The sequence below is a fragment of the Oncorhynchus nerka genome, linkage group LG21 (genome assembly GCF_034236695.1).
Source record: "Oncorhynchus nerka isolate Pitt River linkage group LG21, Oner_Uvic_2.0, whole genome shotgun sequence".
Lineage (NCBI taxonomy): Eukaryota > Metazoa > Chordata > Actinopteri > Salmoniformes > Salmonidae > Oncorhynchus > Oncorhynchus nerka.
The window spans coordinates 28,777,850-28,798,064 of NC_088416.1; the positions used below are offsets into that span (position 1 = coordinate 28,777,850).

Sequence of the window (20,215 nt, forward strand, 5' to 3'; positions counted from 1 at the left end):
CATCATCAGTACCGACGTCTCTTAAACATGTTGACACAGACTATCAAACAAACACCTATTGAGTCATGCATCTTTAATAAGCGATAGGAAGGCAATATGTTTAATTGTATAGAACAAGTTTCCACAAGTGAAAAGAGGCAGCGATATTGAATCAAGAAGTGATCTTAGTTCAATTATTCGAACAAGTAGATGCTTTGAACAAAGCAAATTACAATACATAACATTCATACACCAACCATAGACTTAAATCTATTCGCAAACATGGATACAGATATAAGCAGCTTAGTGCAATTAAATCCAGTAACTCCCTTCTAATTACACTAGCTCTGAGCATTTTACATTTACCAAATTGACTCTGTAAATCAAGATATCACTTGAGCTGGGGGGGTTTTCCAAAAAAATGAGTTCCTGCAATATAACGATCACAGGATTTTGAGTAGGCCTACACCTTGCCCTCTACAGGTCATGACTACTTCTACACTGTCATAGTGAAACAAAGTAACTAAGATAAAATATGTCTGCATATCACAGAACATGCATTTATTTGACACTTCTCAATATAACTGACTACATACCTATACTGCAGTCGATTTAACATAAGGAACGTTTAAACCTCCCCACCTTGAAATGTCTTGGTTGTAGTGCCTTCCACCCTTCAAGTGTGATGAAAATTTGCAACTTAGTTATGCATGCATTTGATTTATTTTTTTACATATGGGTGGTCCCGGGAATCGAACCCACTATCCTGCAAGCGCAATGCTCTACAGAGTATCCTAATCACTTACTTTCTTGATTGGGTAATTTTCTGTTTTGACATATCCAATTGCCTGAAACTATTGGATAGGTGGTAGCAGGTTTCCCAACTCTCTCCTAGGGCCCCCCCAGACGTTTTAACTGGCACACCTGATTCAATTAGTCAAGTAACCATCAAGCCAGATGTGCTTTAGGGTTGAAACTTCTGGGGGGAAGATTAATTCAATATTTTGTCACAATGAACATATCTCTGAATGAACTGCAACTCCTTTGTTTATCACAAGCTTGGAAGTTACTTTGTTTAACAAAGTATAACTCTACTGCCCTAGATGAAGGCACAACTAACTGGCTTTGTCCTCACTGAACACTTACCAAAGGCTATTTTGTTTTTAGAGCCCTAATATGGCAGCAATCAAATACATTGGTCAAATAAGTCCTGTCATACCTCCATTTCATCACAAGGGGGTGTAGAACAGCTCTTGATGTGACATGAAATAAAGACTGCATAATCAGCCAGATCTCCAGCTGGTCCTGGAGAGATACTGGGTGTGTAGGCTTTTGTTCCAGCCCAGCTCATATACACCAGCTTTTAAAAATAAAAATGTTTTAAATAAAAGCCTGAGCACACAGGAGTGTTTCCTGGTTTAAGGTGAGGTGGGGCTCCCTCGCCCCTCAGTCAGGGTCTTAAAGTGCACAGATAAAGCCTCTTCCTCTGGGTGCGGGGGTCTCCTGAAGTCCTCCCGTGTCACCACGTAGCCTACCAGAATCCCAAATGCTACTAGCAGCAGTCCTAGCATGTTACCAAGGATCCCCTCTGGAGCAAACTGTGAATATGTGTGTCTGGGAAGAAAAAGATTTGTATTATATCATAATGGAGTTTGTTGTGATACAGTACAAAGAATCATTAGTTATATTTCCATGTGACTTATCAAGAGGATCTTAAGCATAACATATGGCACCAAACAGGAGAATGAGTCATAATGTGCAAAGACTCAACATCATTAAAATTCATGTCTGACCACATTGTCATAAAGATAGCCCAGACAGCAAAAGCTCAGCTTTCCCCAAACACCCTGTACAATAATTAACTCCCCTATGATTTAGCAGGGTAGAGCTGGGCAAAGTAGTAGCACTTCAACATCATCCAAAGTGACAAACCTACCACTGCCTTGAACATCTGGCACGTCTCTTACCAAATGACTTTTTTTAACCCCGTTTTCATGGTATCCAATTGGTCGTCTCATCGCTGCAACTACCTTACGGACTCGGGAGAGGCGAAGGTCAAGAGCCGTGTGTCCTCCGAAACACAACCCAAGCCGCACTGCTTCTTGACACAATGGCCACTTACCCCTCGGAAGCCAGCCGCACCAATGTGTCAGAGGAAACACAGCACACCTGGCGTCAGTGTGCACTGCACATGGCCTGCCACAGGAGTCGCTAGTGCACGATGGGACAGGAACATCCCTGCCGGCCAAACCCTCCCCTAACCCGGACGACTCTGGGCCAATTGTGCGCCGCCCCATGGGTCTCCCGGTCGTGGCTGACTGCGACAACCTGGAAGCGAACCCAGAATCTCTAGTGGCACTGATCCACCACCTTGCACTACTCGGGAGGCCCAACAAGGCCCTGTGTGCATTTCTGTATTTTAGCATACCACTTCAAATCCATGCCATTGGTATACATTTCTTAATTGTACGTGGTGGTATGATATTGGAACTGAGCCCCTGCATAGTAATACTCACTGGATACTGAAGAACAATTTCTCTGAAATGCCCAGTAGGCAGGTGGCTAAGGACATGGCGAGCATGGCCAGGCCAAAGAAGACATGTAGTGGCAGGTACCAGCTCCGCAGCGCCATTAATGTCCCAGGGAAGAGGAAGAAACCAAGCCCCATCAGCCACTGAAGGAGTAGAGGACCAACGTTATTAAACGATTATGCCTATTAGAATGTAATATGAGAGCTACTGCCTGTATACAGCTAGGTTCTCAGTGCAAACAGTACATTAATTGGTATTCTGATACAAGGAAAAAGTTGAAATTATTAGCTTGGTTTTTGTGTGTGAGCGTAACTGCATGTGTGCACAGAAGAGGCGAGGGCTGACCTGTACACAGAAGAGAACAAAGGTGAGCATGCCACACCAGCTGTGAAGGGAGTACATGTTGGGGATCTTGTTATGATTATGGAAGTCAAACACAGCCACGATACCTGAGGAGATGCAATGAGACATGCTATCAATCTTTCCCATTCATTTTGTATAGAACAATGTTGATCAATTATGAGTTGGTACATAATCAATGAATGTTACTCTTTAGTGTTTTTTTTTACCTGCCTCCATGTGTGGATATGAGGGCATGATGACCCTGCTTGCAAACCAAATGTTTCTCTGAGTCAGTAAAGATTGCCTGAAGCCAGATTGCAGCGTTTAAATTGATGACCGGTTTGGATACACCTGCCTGTTTCCATGACTACTCCAGACCTCAGTACATGACGCAGGCTACTGTGATTCAGCTTTACACTCCCATGCCGCACCACTGATTCCTGGTTAGCATGCGCAGTCATCTCATGTTACCTATGTTCATAGCCTACTACGTTCGTACGTTTTTTTATCTTGCCAGTTCCCTTATATTTTGAGGAGCCATGCCATCACCATTAGTTTCTCCTCACCATCTCTTAGCGAACTTGAACAAAATAATGATGATTTGTGCGTCTACCCTAGCTGTGGGTCTGAATTAGAGGTCGACCTATTATGATTTCTCAATGCCGATTGGACCAAAAATAGCCGATAACGATTAGTCGGCCGATTTTTATTTCTATACATATGTAATAATGACAATTACAACAATACTGAATGAACAACGAACACTTATTTTAACTTAATATAATACATAAAGTAAATCAACTCAGTCTCATAATGAAACATGTTCAATTTGGTTTAAATATTAGTGTTGGAGAAAGTAAAAGTGCAATATTTGCCATGTAAAAAGCTAAAGCTGAAGTTCCTTGCTTCGAACATGAGAACATATGAAAGCTGGTGGTTCCTTTTAACATGAGTCTTCAATATTCCCAGGTAAGAAGTTTTAGGTTGTAGTTATAGGGCTCTCTATACAATTTGTATTTCATATACCTTTGACTATTGGATGTTCTTATAGGCACTACAGTATTGCCAGCCTAATCTCGGGAGTTGATTGGCTTGAAGTCATAAACAGCGCTGTGCTTCAAGCATTGCTAAGAGCTGCTGGCAAACGCAGTAAAATGACGTTTGAATGAATGCTTACGAGCCTGCTACTGCCTACCACCGCTCAGTCAGACTGCTCTATCAAATCATACACTTAATTATAATAAACCCAGCAATACGAACCTTTGGTCATTAATCTGGTCAAATCCGGAAACTATCATTTCGAAAACAAAAAGTTTCTTTGTGAAATACGGAACCGTTCCGTATTTTATCGAACTGGTGGCAAGTCTAAATATTGCTGTTACATTGCACAACCTTCAATGTTAAATCAAAATTGTTAAATTCTGGCCAATTAATTACGGTCTTTGTTAGAAATTGTCTTCACACAGTTCGCAACGAGCCAGGCGGCCCAAATGGCTGGATATACCCCGACTCTGCTTGCACTGAAAGCAAGAGAAGTGACAATTTCCCTAGTTAATATTACATGCTAACATTAATTTCTTAAAATATATACTTGTATTGATTTTAAAGCATTGATGTTTATGGTTGTGCAACGATTGTGCTTTTTTCACAAATTAGCTTTTGTTAAGTCATCTGTTTGGCGAAGTTGAAGTCGGTTGTGATTCGATGATAAATTAACAGGCACTGCAACGCAGGACAAGGTAGTTAACCGAGTAATATCAACCATGTGTAGTTAACTAGTAATTGTGAATATTTTTTTATAAGATATGTTTAATGCTAGCTAGCAACTTACCTTGGCTCCTTGCTGCCACAAGGTCCTTTTGATGCTGCACTGGTGTAACAGGTGGTCAGCCTGCCACGCAGTCTCCTCATGGATTGCAACGTAATTGGCATCCAAAAAGGCCGATTACCGATTGTTATGAAAACTTGAACTCGGCCCTAATTAGTCGGCCAAGCCGATTAATCGGTCAACCTCTAGTCTGAATGACTGATCTGGCCCTAGAGAACCTATTTATGACCCTCCGATAGATAAGTCCACTTGTTTGCCCCACCATGCAAGACATGTCTCATATATATAATATTTTCAACTAGCTAGGTTAGGCATCTTCCTTTTATACACAATAGCTACGAATTTAAATTAGTTTAGAATGTTTGGGTTCAAGGGGAAAGGGCCAAAACAACAAGTCTTGTCCATAGACAGACACCCACACAGGCCTTACCCACTATGCTGATAATGAGGGCGAGAAGGTGGAGCACAGCATGGAGAACCTTGACGTTGCGTTTGCTTTCATTCCTAAATACTCTGTACACCAGGATCGCTGTGAGAGACAAACAAGGCCGGTTACCATTCACATAAGACTATTCAAATCATTTCCACAACATGATAATAATGAAGTCTAAATATACAGTGGTCAGACTTGACAACGTTCACACGTAGTACATGGAATATGTAAATTAATTGTAGCATGATTATACACTAATTTGAAATAAAACAGTTAACCTTCAAAACATTGCTTTTTCACCTTAATCTGCTGTAACCATTTAAAAGGTTAGTCATTACTTTTGTCATAGTACCATAATCACACCCAACATGGCACCAAGGGCAATAACAGGTATGAGGCTACAAAAGGGTGAATCAGGGTAGTTATGGAGGTGTTTTAGTCCCAGTGAGTTTGAGGTGAAGGTTAAGTAAGCTGAGGCTTTGAACGGGGCAGAAGTCATTCAACAAGACCACTAGAATGCATTTTCAAACACTTGACAAGTAGCTGCCACCAAGAGGGTTGGTTAGCATAAAAATGTTGCAGAAATGCTAAGAGAACACAACATTTACATTTACATTTAAGTCATTTAGCAGACGCTCTTATCCAGAGCGACTTACAAATTGGTGCCTTCACCTTATGACCTCCAGTGGAACAGTAGTGCATCTAAATCTTTTCAGGGGGAGGGGGGGTGAGAGGGATTACTTTATCCTATCCTAGGTATTCCTTAAAGAGGTGGGGTTTCAGGTGTCTCCGGAAGGTGGTGATTGACTCCGCTGTCCTGGCGTCGTGAGGGAGTTTGTTCCACCATTGGGGGCCAGAGCAGCGAACAGTTTTGACTGGGCTGAGCGGGAACTGTACTTCCTCAGTGGTAGGGAGGCGAGCAGGCCAGAGGTGGATGAACGCAGTGCCCTTGTTTGGGTGTAGGGCCTGATCAGAGCCTGGAGGTACTGAGGTGCCGTTCCCCTCACAGCTCCGTAGGCAAGCACCATGGTCTTGTAGCGGATGCGAGCTTCAACTGGAAGCCAGTGGAGGGAGCGGAGGAGCGGGGTGACGTGAGAGAACTTGGGAAGGTTGAACACCAGACGGGCTGCGGCGTTCTGGATGAGTTGTAGGGGTTTAATGGCACAGGCAGGGAGCCCAGCCAACAGCGAGTTGCAGTAATCCAGACGGGACAAACAAACAACTGTTCAACTGAGTTCCTGTATTATTACAATTATTAAGACATATTAACCTTGCAGAAACACAAACAACGTTCCAGGCAAAAAGTATTTGCTGTGTGTCTCCAGATCCCACTAAGGACAGCTGGTTTCCCTGGAGGGTGTTTTCATTCCAGCTCCATTTGGACCGACCACTCACACTAATGGCTAAGAGAACATTAGTTTAATGTCCTAATTCAATTGCTGTAGCAATGTTAGGAATCAAACTGCTATAGCTGACTTAATAACAAGCAGCTGTTTTATTTGACACCACAAAGGAGATTTTGTTTACATTATTGTCAGTGGCTGAATAACTTATTTTTGTCATTACTGTCTGGATTCAGGGACCAATGGAAAACTTATTGAAAACTTTTGCTTTCATTGCAACTGTTTTCCCGTAAGTGTTTATTTTTTTATATTTTTTATTTCACCTTTATTTAACCAGGTAGGCTAGTTGAGAACAAGTAGCCCAGTGGTTAGAGCGTTGGACTAGTAACCGGAAGGTTGCAAGTTCAAACCCCCGAGCTGACAAGGTACAAATCTGTCGTTCTGCCCCTGAACAGGCAGTTAAACCCACTGTTCCTAGGCAGTCATTGAAAATAAGAATTTGTTCTTAACTGACTTGCCTGGTTAAATAAAGGTCAAATAAAATGTACAACTGCGACCTGGCCAAGATGAAGCATAGCAGTGTGAACAGACAACACAGAGTTACACATGGAGTAAACAATTAACAAGTCAATAACACAGTAGGAAAAAAAGTCTATATACATTGTGTGCAAAAGGCACGAGGTAGGCGAAAAATTACAATTTAGCAGATTAACACTGGAGTGATAAATGATCAGATGGGCATGTGCAGGTAGAGATACTGGTGTAAAAAAGAACAGAAAAGTAAATAAATAAAAACAGTATGGGGATGAGGTAGGTAAATTGGGTGGGCTATTTAGCTGCTCAGATAGCAGATGTTTAAAGTTGGTGAGGGAGATAAGTCTCCAACTGCAACGATTTTTGCAATTCGTTCCAGTCACAGGCAGCAGAGAACTGGACTTTATCATAGTACTATTTATGGGAACAAATCCCTGCAATAGTCATTTCTCTCACACAGAGGGGGAAAAACAACGGCCTAGAAACAAACAAAAAATAAAGTCTCGGCTCCTCCCACCCTAATAGCATTAGGGATGTATTCCTGTTGCAGGGTGTGCCCTTAGGCCTTTGCCTGAGCCCTGTGTAGCATTAGCATCACACTAATGCAATAGGTCAGAAGACCCCTGGGCTGACAGAGCAGACAGAGAAGACAACTGCCATTGTGGCTCAAAGAAGAGACACTGTGCCTTCAGGCCTGAGCCCTGTGTAGCATTAGCATCACACTAATGCAATAGGTCAGAAGACCCCTGGGCTGACAGAGCAGACATCAGAGAAGACAACTGCCATTGTGGCTCAAAGACACACTGTGGCTTCAGCTTCCCTCTGTTCATTTACCGCCATCTCTCCATGCTACCAGTAAATCTAATTATTTTGGTTGCATACATATATTTAGCAGATGTTATTGCGGGTGTAGCAAAATGCTCATTTTCCTAGCCCCAACAGTGCAATAATATCTAACAATACACACGAAACTAAAAGTAAAATGAAGAAATATTAGGACTAGCCATGTCGAGTCATGTGTGTGTGAGATATATACACCGGACTCAACATTGTATATATGTATGATGGGATGTATAGACAGTATATGGATAGAATATCTGAAGAATACACTGATATTAATAGTATATGTACAGCAATAGTTAAATAAGATACGCCTGGACTAGAATACAGTATATACATATGAAGTGGGTTAAACTGTATGTAAACATTATTAAAGTGACCAGTGTTCCATCCATGTCTGTGTACATACGGCAGCAGTAATGAGAGCTACTTTATTGTGCTACATTACCAATTCAATCACTGGGACAGTGAGCCATTAATTAACTAAATTCCTGGAGGAATGGTTCATTCTAATTTTAGTTGGTTTAATTCTTCCCTACCATCTCCATAGAGAAAGACCAGGCCCAGGACCATGCAGAGGGGATGTACATTGAACTCCTGTCCCGAACCATCCCAGGCGTAGCCTCCGTGATACCTGCCCATCCACACGCCCGTGATCACCACACAGGCCAGGCCCAGAACCTGAGTCCCCCCCACGTACCACGGGAAGGAGCCCAGGCCTTGCACGGCCCGCTGAGGGCTATCGTCCATGGTCTGTCTTGAAGGGATAGAAAGGGAGGGGGAGAATGATGGTTTTGTCCGGTGGTGAAAATAAAAAAGCACAATGACTAGTTTCCTGACTGAACCAACCAGGAAAACCTCCAGGCCCCTGTTTAGTCCCACCTATAGCTTTCTGAAAAGACCATTGACTCATGGATGAACAAAACCTGTGATCTTAATCTTTACCTAGTCTCTTACCAGTCACCACCCTAAAAGAGTCAGAAATAACCAAATATTGGATCAGTCTAGTCATGTCTCCGGGATTGAGAAACACAAGCGTCCTCTTACTGCACTGCTTCTGGACTCATTTGATGATGTGATGGGAGACTGCAGAGCTCTAAACTGGGGAAACTTTATCACATCCATGTGAAAAACACTCACATGACTAGGTGTTTGCTCTTCAGTTGAATAACAGTTTGTTAAAGGATATGAGTATGACTGTATTCAAAGTGTCAATGTAATTGTGTATTGAGTTTAATATTTGTTATAGGAGTAGGACAGCGTTTTTATCCAAAGTGTGTGTATTCAGTTAAAATTGCGTTGCTTAGTTTACACACCTTGTTTTTTTACTAGATGATATACAACTAGGGACGAAAGTTACTCTCATAGGTAAGGAGAACTTATGCAGCAGGTTAGGAGAATTAAACTAGTAGGTTAGAATAATTAGGTTAAGAAAAAAAAGAGTTAACATGAACTAAAATGCTCTGCTAACCTGCTACGAAACGTCACAACCCTTATTTTAGGCTACTGATTGGATATGAGATGAATGCATGTCAGAAACAAGAACCAAATATCGCGCATGGTGTGAGAAATGTAATTAAATGTACGCAAAATATTGACAAACAAAACACTATTTACAGGCTATCCTCGACTATAATTTTGGATACCACACGTCTAGGAGCTCTATCCTATCCTCATACAACTTCAAGCGCAAACATCCGTATGGTAGGACATGTTCCACTTACCGTTTGGTCCTCAAATAACCTGCTTTCCCAGCAAGTCTGAGAGAGAGTGGATATCCTTGTTCCGCTCCTTTTGTGTGTTTTGGACTGGTTCCTAGATACGCCTACAATTTTCGTAGTTACTTCATTACTAAATAAACACCATAAAGTCCTATAGCATAGGCCTGCCACTAAATATTTTACAATAAGCTTTATCTTTATATTACTCGCTCCAAAAAACGTCGCGAGTGGGTGGATCTGTCGACTGGTCGTGACAGAAACAGTGGCGCAGCTAAACGTTGAGTTGACAGAGAAATACGTTATACACTCCCCCTCCCTTCAATTAGCATCAAACGTAGAGGAGGGAGGAGCACAAACAGCCTTCAGAGAGAATGATGTCTGGCACCGCACTGACAAATGTCCAAAGGTCTATTACCTTGGCTACTCAGTGCGTCCTTGCAGATGCAGAACCGGCATTGAATCAAAACAATCCATTAAAAAGGCATAATGACCAATTAGTTGACTGCTTTAATTGATACTGATGCATATTGGATAAAGATGGGCTGTGTGATCTTGTCTGCTCGTTTAGACAGACAGCCCAATTCTGAACTTTTTAAACGAATTGGTCTTTAGACCAATCGGATCAGCTCTGAAAAAAGAGTTGACGTGAAAAGATCGGATGTGATTGGTCAAAGGATCAAATAGTGGAACAAACTATCAGAATTGGTCTGCCTGTGTAAACGCAGCCTAAATAGCCCAGCTCTAGATGTTTATGTTGAACAATAAAGATGCAGGAAAGAACAGTTTATTTAATTCAAGTAGGCATTTTCAACATTTCAAAGTAATTAATAACATTTTTGCCCATGCTGCATGTGGCTATATCCGTCCGCCATTACAGGACTATTAAACGACTACTTTTATTAGAAAAAAAATGTATCCAGAATATATCAATATTTTTATATCAATATTTTGTTTTATTCTATTATTATTATTATTATGATTTTTAAAGGGGTGCTGCAGCACCCTCAGCATCCCTACTTCCCGAGGCTATGAACCTATGGTAAAATACGGTGGTAGATCATTGATGTTATGGGGCTGTTTTGCTTCCACTGGTCCTGGGACCCTTGTTAAGGTCAACGGCATCATGAACTTTACCAAGTACCAGGACATTTTAGCCAAAAACCTGGTTGTCTCTGCTAGGTTGAGGCCAAGTGGACCATCCAGCAAGACAATAACCCCAAGCACTAATTAAAATCCACAAAGAAATTGTTAATTGACAACAAAATCAACATTTTACAATGGCCATCTCAGTCTCTGGGCTTGAACCCCATTGAAAACCTGTGGTTTGAATTGAAGAGGGCAGTCCATAAGAGCAGATGAAAGATATCAAGGATCTGGCAAGATTCTGTATGGAGGAATGGTCTAAGATCCCTCCCAATGTGTTCTCCAATCTCATAAAACTTTTTTAGAAAAAGGCTCAGTGTCATTATCCTCGCGAGGGGAGGGTACTAGTGTATTGAAAACAGGGGTTAACTTGTTAAACACGTTTTTTCTCTGAGCAACTGTATTATTATAAATTAATATGATTTCCACGTTTTTTTAGCATACAATACAGCCTAGCTCAGTATTTTTTGCTCATTTTTATCAAGGGTGCCAATTATTATGGACATGACTATCTGAATAGTTTAGCAACTTAATCTGCTAGGTTTAATTTTGAAAATCTAGGTTTATCCCACAAATCGGTCTAAAAAATATTTTGTCTGGATGCATAATATTATTTAGGACATTTAGTTCATTAAAGGTAGACCACGCGAAATGATGTTGCCACGAGGAGCACCACAGATATTGAGATGAGCGAGATGCAAGACTTCTCTCTCACGCAGTCACACTCAATATCTGCGCATGTGAGAAGTTGAGCCTCGCGCCCTTATTTGTTGTGGAAATTGACCCACTATGCCGCTTACTTTGTGCGGAAATTGACCCGCTATGCTGTTTACATTCTGCATCTACGTCATATAGCTCAGCAAAACACCACACCAAAACACTCAATGGCAGAATTTGGAAGCTCCGCTTGTGAATATACCACTTCCCCAAATTATCCATAAGAGGGAGACAAAGACTTCGTGACCAAAGGCTGCGTTACGCTTGACAGTTCACGTAAGGAAATTTGCCGTAGCCCTAATGTGATTTCCGGGAGTAGGCTAATATAGAAGCAGACACTTTCAAAGTTTTGTAGTAAAGGAAAACTATGCCCTCAAAATAAGACCTCATTAAATACTTGTTGTATTGTGTTTATTAAATCATTTTAATTTGAATGTTAACATGTTCACTTAGAATCTCACTTTGAGAAGGCCACAGGACTGAAAATGGATTAATTCAACAATCATGTTGCATTCATCCATTTCTCTGTCACTAACAAATGCAGTCATGGGTGGTAAACTCTACAAGTTACAAGGGAACTCAGGCTTTACACTAAGTAAGTAAGTAATTTAACACTGAAAAATGTGGACCCATACAGACACTCTGGGTTGATTTAACATTATGGAATTTGCTGTGTACTCATTTTGCCACGGGGCAGAGATATTTTTTTGCAGATTTTTGCAATTCAACACATTTTGCCAAGACATATGCCATGTTAATGATATCTGAGGGAGAGTGAATAACAAAATGAATGGTGGCTCCTAGAAGTCAGGGCCCCTAGGCACATGCCCTGCCTACATGGTCGGTTTCCAGTCATGGTTACTACAAGTTTAGATAGCTGGCTAGACTCATTTATATATCCATTAAACAGAACACAACCAAATTTCTAAATTGCGCTTTGTGTATTCTACTATTGCAACTGTAGGTTAAGACTGTTTTGCTTCCACTGGTCCAATATCACTTCTCTGATACCTGGCCCAATAGGTCTAATGAACCCAACGTGCTACTCAAATTTTGGGGACTTGAACCGTGGCTCCTGAGGTAGCATACAGAGGCAAGTTTCTAACGGACTATACCAGAATAACCCAGACCTCTGGACAAGAGCAGCAGGGCCGGCTCCAGGGATAAGCGACATAAGCAATTGCTTACCAGAAAATAACGACGTAGTGAAACGTTTTTGTAAGAGTTATTTTCTGGTAAGCAATTGCTTATGTCGCACATCAGCGGAGAGTGAGGACCTAGTCACTGCCATTGCTGATCTGAGCACCACCTTCCCCTCTAACAGGAGCTCTGTCAGCAGAACCTCTCTGGTCTCCATTAAACAGAACTCAAGCTGTTCAAATAGCCGTACTTCTCTTGTTTCCTGTAAAAAGTCCTCCCTCCAGGGATTGAACAGCAGAGCATCCCTGATTTCCAGTGAGGAACTAGCAATGGTCACACCTCTTAGCCAGGGCTCAACCAGCAGAACTCCTCCATATCTGTAAAAGAGCCCTCCCACCAGGTCTCAATCAGCAGAACCTCCCTGGTGTCTTGTGAGGATCAAGCCATGGCCCTCCCTCTCATTAAGGGCTCTAGTCACATCTCCCTGCACTCAGGAATGAGATTGATATTACATTTTCCCAGGCTTCAGCCATGGTTCAACCAGCAGAATCTCCCTGGTCTGTAAAATAGCCCTCCAGCCAAGTCACAACCAACAGACCCTCACTGGTCTCTGTAAAAGAGCCCCCCAGCCAAGGCATAACCTCTCTGGTCTCCCTTAAACAGAATTCCAGCCATTCAAACATCTTTCCTCTCCTGTAAAAAGTCCTCCCACCAGGGCTTAAACAGCAGAGCCTTCCTGATTTCCAGTGAGGATCTAGCAATGGCCATACCTCTTAGCCATGGTTCAACCAGCAGAACCTCCCTGGTCTCTGGCAAATATTCAGACAGTAGAAATTAGATTAGAATTCCTGGTTCCTGTATTGGTAGCTCCTTTGCAGCTGCTTGTTCAGACCATAGCAGCCATGCAGCCCTGTGCAGGAGCTTCAGACAGCTGTGGAGATGGCGTCATTGTGTTTCAGTCAAGCATAATCACGGGATATATCTGCCCCTATGATCATTGAGAGCATTGAGGCTCCCCTACTTCCTCTAAAGACTCATCTTCCACCAAGCTTTATGTCAGCCACTCCAGGAGCATCCCTCTTGGAGAAGGTATGGTGGATTCAACATTTGAAAATGTCATCTCTGTGTTAAGATTTCCGGGGACTTTATCCTCAACTCTGTTGGTTGAGGAACAGGATGACCATTCTTCTAATTAGTCCACCTCTTTCAGTCAGAACCCACCACTCTGTGTGTCAGTTGGATCCAAACTAGGCTCAGCAGTGAGGATATCCTCTCAGGTGAGAGAGCAGTCTCCCAGCAGGACAACACCAGAGTCCTGGAGGTGGTGGAGAAGATGCAGAGGCAGCTTAAGGACACTGCATCAGAGCCCTGACATAATCTCAGGACTCGCGTCTACCAGCTGCCATCTGTACAGTCTAGTCATGTATAGAGGTCAGTCAGAAGAACCCGATGGCAGAGCAAGTGAAGGGATTGCTTTACCTCTAAATGCCTGAGCTCCTCAATTGACCAGCCCATTCAGAGACAGTAAAGAATTAATAGTGAACTTGTCTGCTGTGGCTCAGAACATAATCAGTTCTGTTTACCTGAACGTTGCTGAGATATCCTGCACTGGTGGAGTAAAAGGACTGGATAACCAGTTAAGACGCAGCTTATTACCCCCCGCAGCTACTCGCCCAAGCCTCTCCAGGTTCTCCTTTACCCAAATCCAGATAGCAGGTGTTCTGAAAGAGCTGCAAAACCTGGACCCGTACAAATCAGCTGGGCTAGACAATCTGGACCCTCTATTTCTGAAACTATCCGCCACCATTGTTGCAACCCCTATTACCAGCCTGTTCAACCTCTCTTTCATATCGTCTGAGATCCCCAAGGATTGGAAAGCTGCCACAGTCATCCCCCTCTTCAAAGGGGGAGACACCCTGGACCCAAACTGTTACAGACCTATATCCATCCTGCCCTGCCTATCTAAGGTCTTCGAAAGCCAGGTCAACAAACAGGTCACTGACCATCTCGAATCCCACCGTACCTTCTCCGCTGTGCAATCTGGTTTCCGAGCCGGTCACGGGTGCACCTCAGCCACACTCAAGGTACTAAACGATATCATAACCGCCATCGATAAAATACAATACTGTGCAGCCATCTTCATCGACCTGGTCAAGGCTTTCGACTCTGTCAATCACCATATTCTCATCGGCAGACTCAGTAGCCTCGGTTTTTCTAAAGACTGCCTTGCCTGGTTCACCAACTACTTTGCAGACAGAGTTCAGTGTGTCAAATTGGAGGGCATGTTGTCCGGTCCTCTGACAGTGTCTATGGGGGTGCCACAGGGTTCAATTCTCGGGCACACTCTTTTCTCTGTATATATCAATGATGTTGCTCTTGCTGCGGGCGATTCCCTGATCCACCTCTACGCAGACGACACCATTCTGTATACTTCCGGCCCTTCCTTGGACACTGTGCTATCTAACCTCCAAACGAGCTTCAATGCCATACAACACTCCTTCCGTGGCCTCCAACTGCTCTTAAACGCTAGTAAAACCAAATGCATGCTTTTCAACCGTTCGATGCCTGCACCTACACGCCCGACTAGCATCACCACCCTGGATGGTTCCGACCTAGAATATGTGGACATCTATAAGTACCTAGGTGTCTGGCTAGAATGTAAATTTTCCTTCCAGACTCATATCAAACATCTCCAATCTAAAATCAAATCTAGAGTCGGCTTTCTATTCCGCAACAAAGCCTCCTTCACTCACGCTGCCAAACTTACCCTAGTAAAACCGACTATCCTACCGATCCTCGACAGCGATGTCATCTACAAAATAGCTTCCAATACTCTACTCAGCAAACTGGATGCAGTTTATCACAGTGCCATCCGTTTTGTTACTAAAGCACCTTATACCACCCACCAATGCGACCTGTATGCTCTAGTCGGCTGGCCCTCGCTACATATTCGTCGCCAGACCCACTGGCTCCAGGTCATCTACAAGTCCATGCTAGGTAAAGCTCCGCCTTATCTCAGTTCACTGGTCACGATGGCAACACCCACCCGTAGCACGCGCTCCAGCAGGTGTATCTCACTGATCATCCCTAAATCCAACACCTCATTTGGCCGCCTTTCGTTCCAGTTCTCTGCTGCCTGTGACTGGAACGAATTGCAAAAATCGCTGAAGTTGGAGACTTTTATCTCCCTCACCAACTTTAAACATCTGCTATCTGAGCAGCTAACCGATCGCTGCAGCTGTACATAGTCTATCGGTAAATAGCCCACGCAATTTTACCTACCTCATCCCCATACTGTTTATATTTATTTACTTTTCTGCTCTTTTGCACACCAGTATCTCTACCTGTACATGACCATCTGATCATTTATCACTCCAGTGTTAATCTGCAAAATTGTAATTATTCGCCTACCTCCTCATGCCTTTTGCACACAATGTATATAGACTCTCTTTTTTTCTACTGTGTTATTGACTTGTTAATTGTTTACTCCATGTGTAACTCTGTGTTGTCTGTTCACACTGCTATGCTTTATCTTGGCCAGTTCGCAGTTGTAAATGAGAACTTGTTCTCAACTAGCCTACTTGGTTAAATAAAGGTGAAATAAAATATAAAATTTAAAAAATCATTGGCCAAGGCTCTGACACTGTCAACTTGTGAGGCAACAGTATTGACACCACTTGTGCTGAATGTCAAAAAGGAGATGGCTACAGCTGTAGTTAGTCAACTAAAACATTTATTGAGACAGGAAGTTATTTCTGTCTCCCGGGACACTATCCACTGGATAGACCTGAGACAAGCCTTGAGAGCGATCCTGAAGAAGACACAGGAGTATTCTGCTCTTAAAGGCCACAATATGGTTCTCCCTGATGACACCAATGACCAGCTTATTGTCTCTATTGTAGGTGACATCTATATTGAGCTGTGTCACAAAATCAGCCACAGCCTCAGCCCATTTGAGGTTGAGCTTGACGTGGTTCTCCAGAAGTTCCAAAATCCACTCTCAAAGTCTGTGTTGTGTGTGCTGGAGTCCAAAAAAGTGCCACATAGCCAGAGGAAGTCCACTCCTGAACCAGGAAAGCTAGAACAGTCACTTTCCTTTGCCAGTGGGAGAAAGTCTGTTTGCTCTAAGAGTGATGATAGTGAGGTCACAGTCCACTATAACCAACTTCTTGTGAAAGTTGTGGAGAAACTGACGAGGAAAATGCTCCTACAGGGCCTCAACTTTCCTGAGTGGCACACCCAAAAGACCACAAAGCTGACAGAATAAATGAAACAAAAGTACAAACAGGTTTCAAAGGTTTATCCTTTTCTGGAGAAAGATATTATGGATTTCCTTTCCCTGAACCAAGTCAAACCAAATGGATCAGCAACTCAGTTATGGCCAATTATATTCACCCAGACCAGCTGCCTGAGAGGGACATGATGTCACACTGGGCTCCATTGGATGAACTTGTACCCATCCTCCTCAAAAAGATCCATCCAGGTGATTGTAATGCTGACACCTATGTGAAAGAGCTGAAGTTGCCCACAAGTTAAATAAAGGCTCAATTAAACTTTTTTTTTTTAAAGAACAGAGCTCAATCTCATCACTCTGGTTGTGATTGATAAGACTCACGAACTGCCCACCAGAAATCCTGATGTTGTCATGGTGGAAAAGGATGACATTATACTGGAATCCTTCCTTGACAAATTGGCCTGCAATATCCAAAGCACCTTGCTCAAGGGGGCAGGTTCTCAGAAGGCTATCCAGCAAGCACCAGCAGAGAGAAGACTGGCTGTTTGAGGCCATCCCTGAGGTGTTGATAAAATAAGTCCAAAGTCATGATTTATCTGTGTACCAGACTACACTACCACGTGATAATGTTGCCACAATCAACATGGACAACACTGAGGTGCTAGCTGTCCTTGCACCCTCAGAAGGCCTCAGGACTTGAGTTAATGTGTGAATCCATGATCATCAACGAATTGGAGCAGGGAAAACCACATGAGTTGCTCCGTGCGAAGGAAAGACAAGTATACAATTTAAAATTCAACTCCTTTTACAATTCAATCAGACTTTTATATTTCAGGGGGAAATATGTGCCCAGGGGAATAAGATGTTTCAGTTAGACAGTATAGTGAAGATGGATCTTAGTGCTATGTAGTGGCAACCCATCATTCAGGGCAGGTTGTCCAGGGGATGCCAGTTTTGCATGTTATTTTGGTATTAATACATGTCAAAAACTTTATTTGTCACATGCGCCAAATACAACATGTGTAGACCTTACTGTGAAATGCTTACTTTACAAGCCCTTAACCAACAGTGCTGTTCAAAATATTATAAAAAAGTAACACAATAAAATAATGTAAATAATCCGGTGGCCATTTGATTAATCACGTATCAGTTTGCAAACAATGTAAACACTTTTTTTTTTTATCATTGAGTTAATAAAGCCGCATACAAACATGGTCTCTTTGCTTTCTTGTGTAAGGCAGCTCCAAGATGCAGCTGTTTCAGCCTAGCTCAGTGCTTTCTGTGCTGGTGGGGCAGCCAGTGGAAAATACGGAGCATAGGGGTAGGTAATGTTCTCTAGTTGCGCCTTGTTTGGCTCAGTGTTCTGTCACTCATGGGGACACTACGTCACCTCAAAATCTACGGGGAGAGCTCGAAAATTAAAGCCCCTTGGGCGCTGCCATAGAGTTACATTAGAAGTGCCCATCCATGAAGGCTCAAGATCATTGGCCACAGATAAAATTACGTAAAATCACGTTATTTCTACAGACTCATCATGTCAACATCATACCTTCAAAATCTTAGCTAGAAATTCATCATCATGAATCAAGTCGACAATCTACTGGCAAATTGTCACGACTCCTACCGAAGGTGGCTCCCCTTCCTGTTCGGGTGGCGCTCGGCGGTTGTTGTGATCGGCCTACTAGCTGCCACTGATCCCTTTTTCCACCTTTTCTGTTTATTGGTTGCACCTGTGTTCAGTTTAGGCTAATTGGTTGGGCATTATTTACCAGCCGGCCCACCTGCTGGTTGTGCGGGATTATTTCAGTGTACATGGCTGTATGTCACGGTTGTCTGTGTGTTTGGATTTTTGCTGGACTGTTTAATTAAGTCCCCCGTGTTTGGAGCATTTGTTTGGGTTGGTGTCTGTTACACCAATCATTTTTAATCCTTGTCATATGAAAATAAATGATTGATAAAACGTATCGGTGCTCATCGGTGAGTTCAGGGAACTTGTCCGACTGGGAAAGTACATTTTGAATGGTCATCGAACTCGAAATTGTAAATCGGGAACCCTGGCCTCTTTCTAGAGCTACGACCTGAAGATCACTGACATCCTCATGATTCACCCTTGTTTTTTCAGAGTTCCCAGTTGTCTTGAAAGCACCATAAATCCAAAGAATGCCAGACTTTATGACGAAGTTTGATGACAAAATTTGCCAAGAAGGACCGCCACCTTCCTGTTCAAGTGAGCCCCCTTTATTTATCCCACGGTTCTGACTTGGTGTACAGGGAGAACACTGTAAGAACGGCCCATGTTCTGAATTCTCTCACTGTACATTTCAAAAGTGCTGAACAAATAGTTATATTGACTACGCCCGTTCTAGCTCGCTCATTAATGTCTTAATCGAAATTACTTATTGTCTCTTATCCGCTTGTCATCCCCTTATTCCATAGTTTGTACATCTCAGTTTCCAGTAGAAACCACATTTGTTTAAGCAAGTCAGCCATATAAGCTATGTTTTTTTAAAGGCAGTAAATTAGGCTGAATGAACTGTTTCGCTGCCAGACAAGGCTCCGCTGATAGCCAGGTGTAGCGGTGGTAAGGTGTTGGGACTGCTGTTTGGAGAGCTTTATGGAGGCCCTAACAGTTTGTGGGCACTGTTTGTTACCATTATAGTGTAATTAAATGTATTGCTTTGTATTGTGTTATGCAGTGTAGTGGCTTTGTTGGCATGACCCCACCCCAAACAATTTTTTACCCCACCAAGATTTACATGCTAGATCACCACTGGTGCTATGTACTCACACTCCACATGTATGAACTGTGACACTTTCTTCCACTTCTTCTCAGGCAAAGAAAAGAAGTCCAGTCCCATAAAAACAGGGAAATCCATGGGTTCTTCAGGAGAGCACTGAAGACTCTGAGACACTGCTTCACCTATGGCTGTGTGGCCTACTTTTTCTTCATTTCCACTATTTATTTTTTACTATTTCATTATAAATTGCCCGAAGTGTTACCAAATTTCAATGAGGCTTTGATAGTGAAAATGTACCCAAGATTTAAGTCCAGCTCTTATCTGAAAGGTGGCTTTGAGTACTCCACACTCCCCATGATTGGCGGAGGTGGAGAAAAAGGGGCCGGAGGGCGGGCCTTTGGAGAATTGTTAGGCGTTTGATTAAACTCCCACTTCCTTACATTCTGCTAGCAAACGTGCACTCTTTGGACAATTGAATAGATGACCTACGCGGAATATTAAACTACCAATGGAACATTCAAAACTGCAATATCTTATGCTTCACGGAGTCGTGGCTGAACGACGACACTATCAACATACAGCTGGCTGGTTATACACTGCACCGGCAGGATAGAACAGCGGCGTCTGGAAAGACTTGGGGTGGCGGACTATGTATTTTTGTAAATAACAGCTGGTGCACGATATCTAAGGAA

At 42.8% G+C, this 20,215-nt stretch overlaps 1 protein-coding gene across 4 annotated transcripts; it reads right to left on the reverse strand.

The window, feature by feature from the left end:
• Positions 1-58: 58 nt before the first annotated feature.
• Positions 59-9,858, reverse strand: LOC115104257 (transmembrane ascorbate-dependent reductase CYB561). Of its 4 annotated transcripts, none has more exons than XM_029625593.2 (6): positions 9,555-9,858; positions 8,370-8,583; positions 5,111-5,209; positions 2,856-2,959; positions 2,496-2,653; positions 59-1,593 (listed from the first exon to the last, which is right to left on the reverse strand). In XM_029625593.2, the coding sequence occupies exons 2-6, from the start codon at positions 8,578-8,580 to the stop codon at positions 1,398-1,400; spliced, it is 768 nt and encodes a 255-aa protein (XP_029481453.1). In that variant the 5' UTR covers positions 8,581-8,583; positions 9,555-9,858; the 3' UTR covers positions 59-1,397. The 4 variants fall into 4 exon arrangements, with proteins under 4 accessions (XP_029481453.1, XP_029481451.1, XP_064862592.1 ...); XM_029625591.2 differs by having other exon boundaries at positions 8,370-8,587; positions 9,555-9,637; XM_065006520.1 differs by lacking the exon at positions 59-1,593 and adding an exon at positions 1,600-2,307 and having other exon boundaries at positions 8,370-8,587; positions 9,555-9,637.
• Between the last annotated feature and the right edge of the window lie 10,357 nt (positions 9,859-20,215).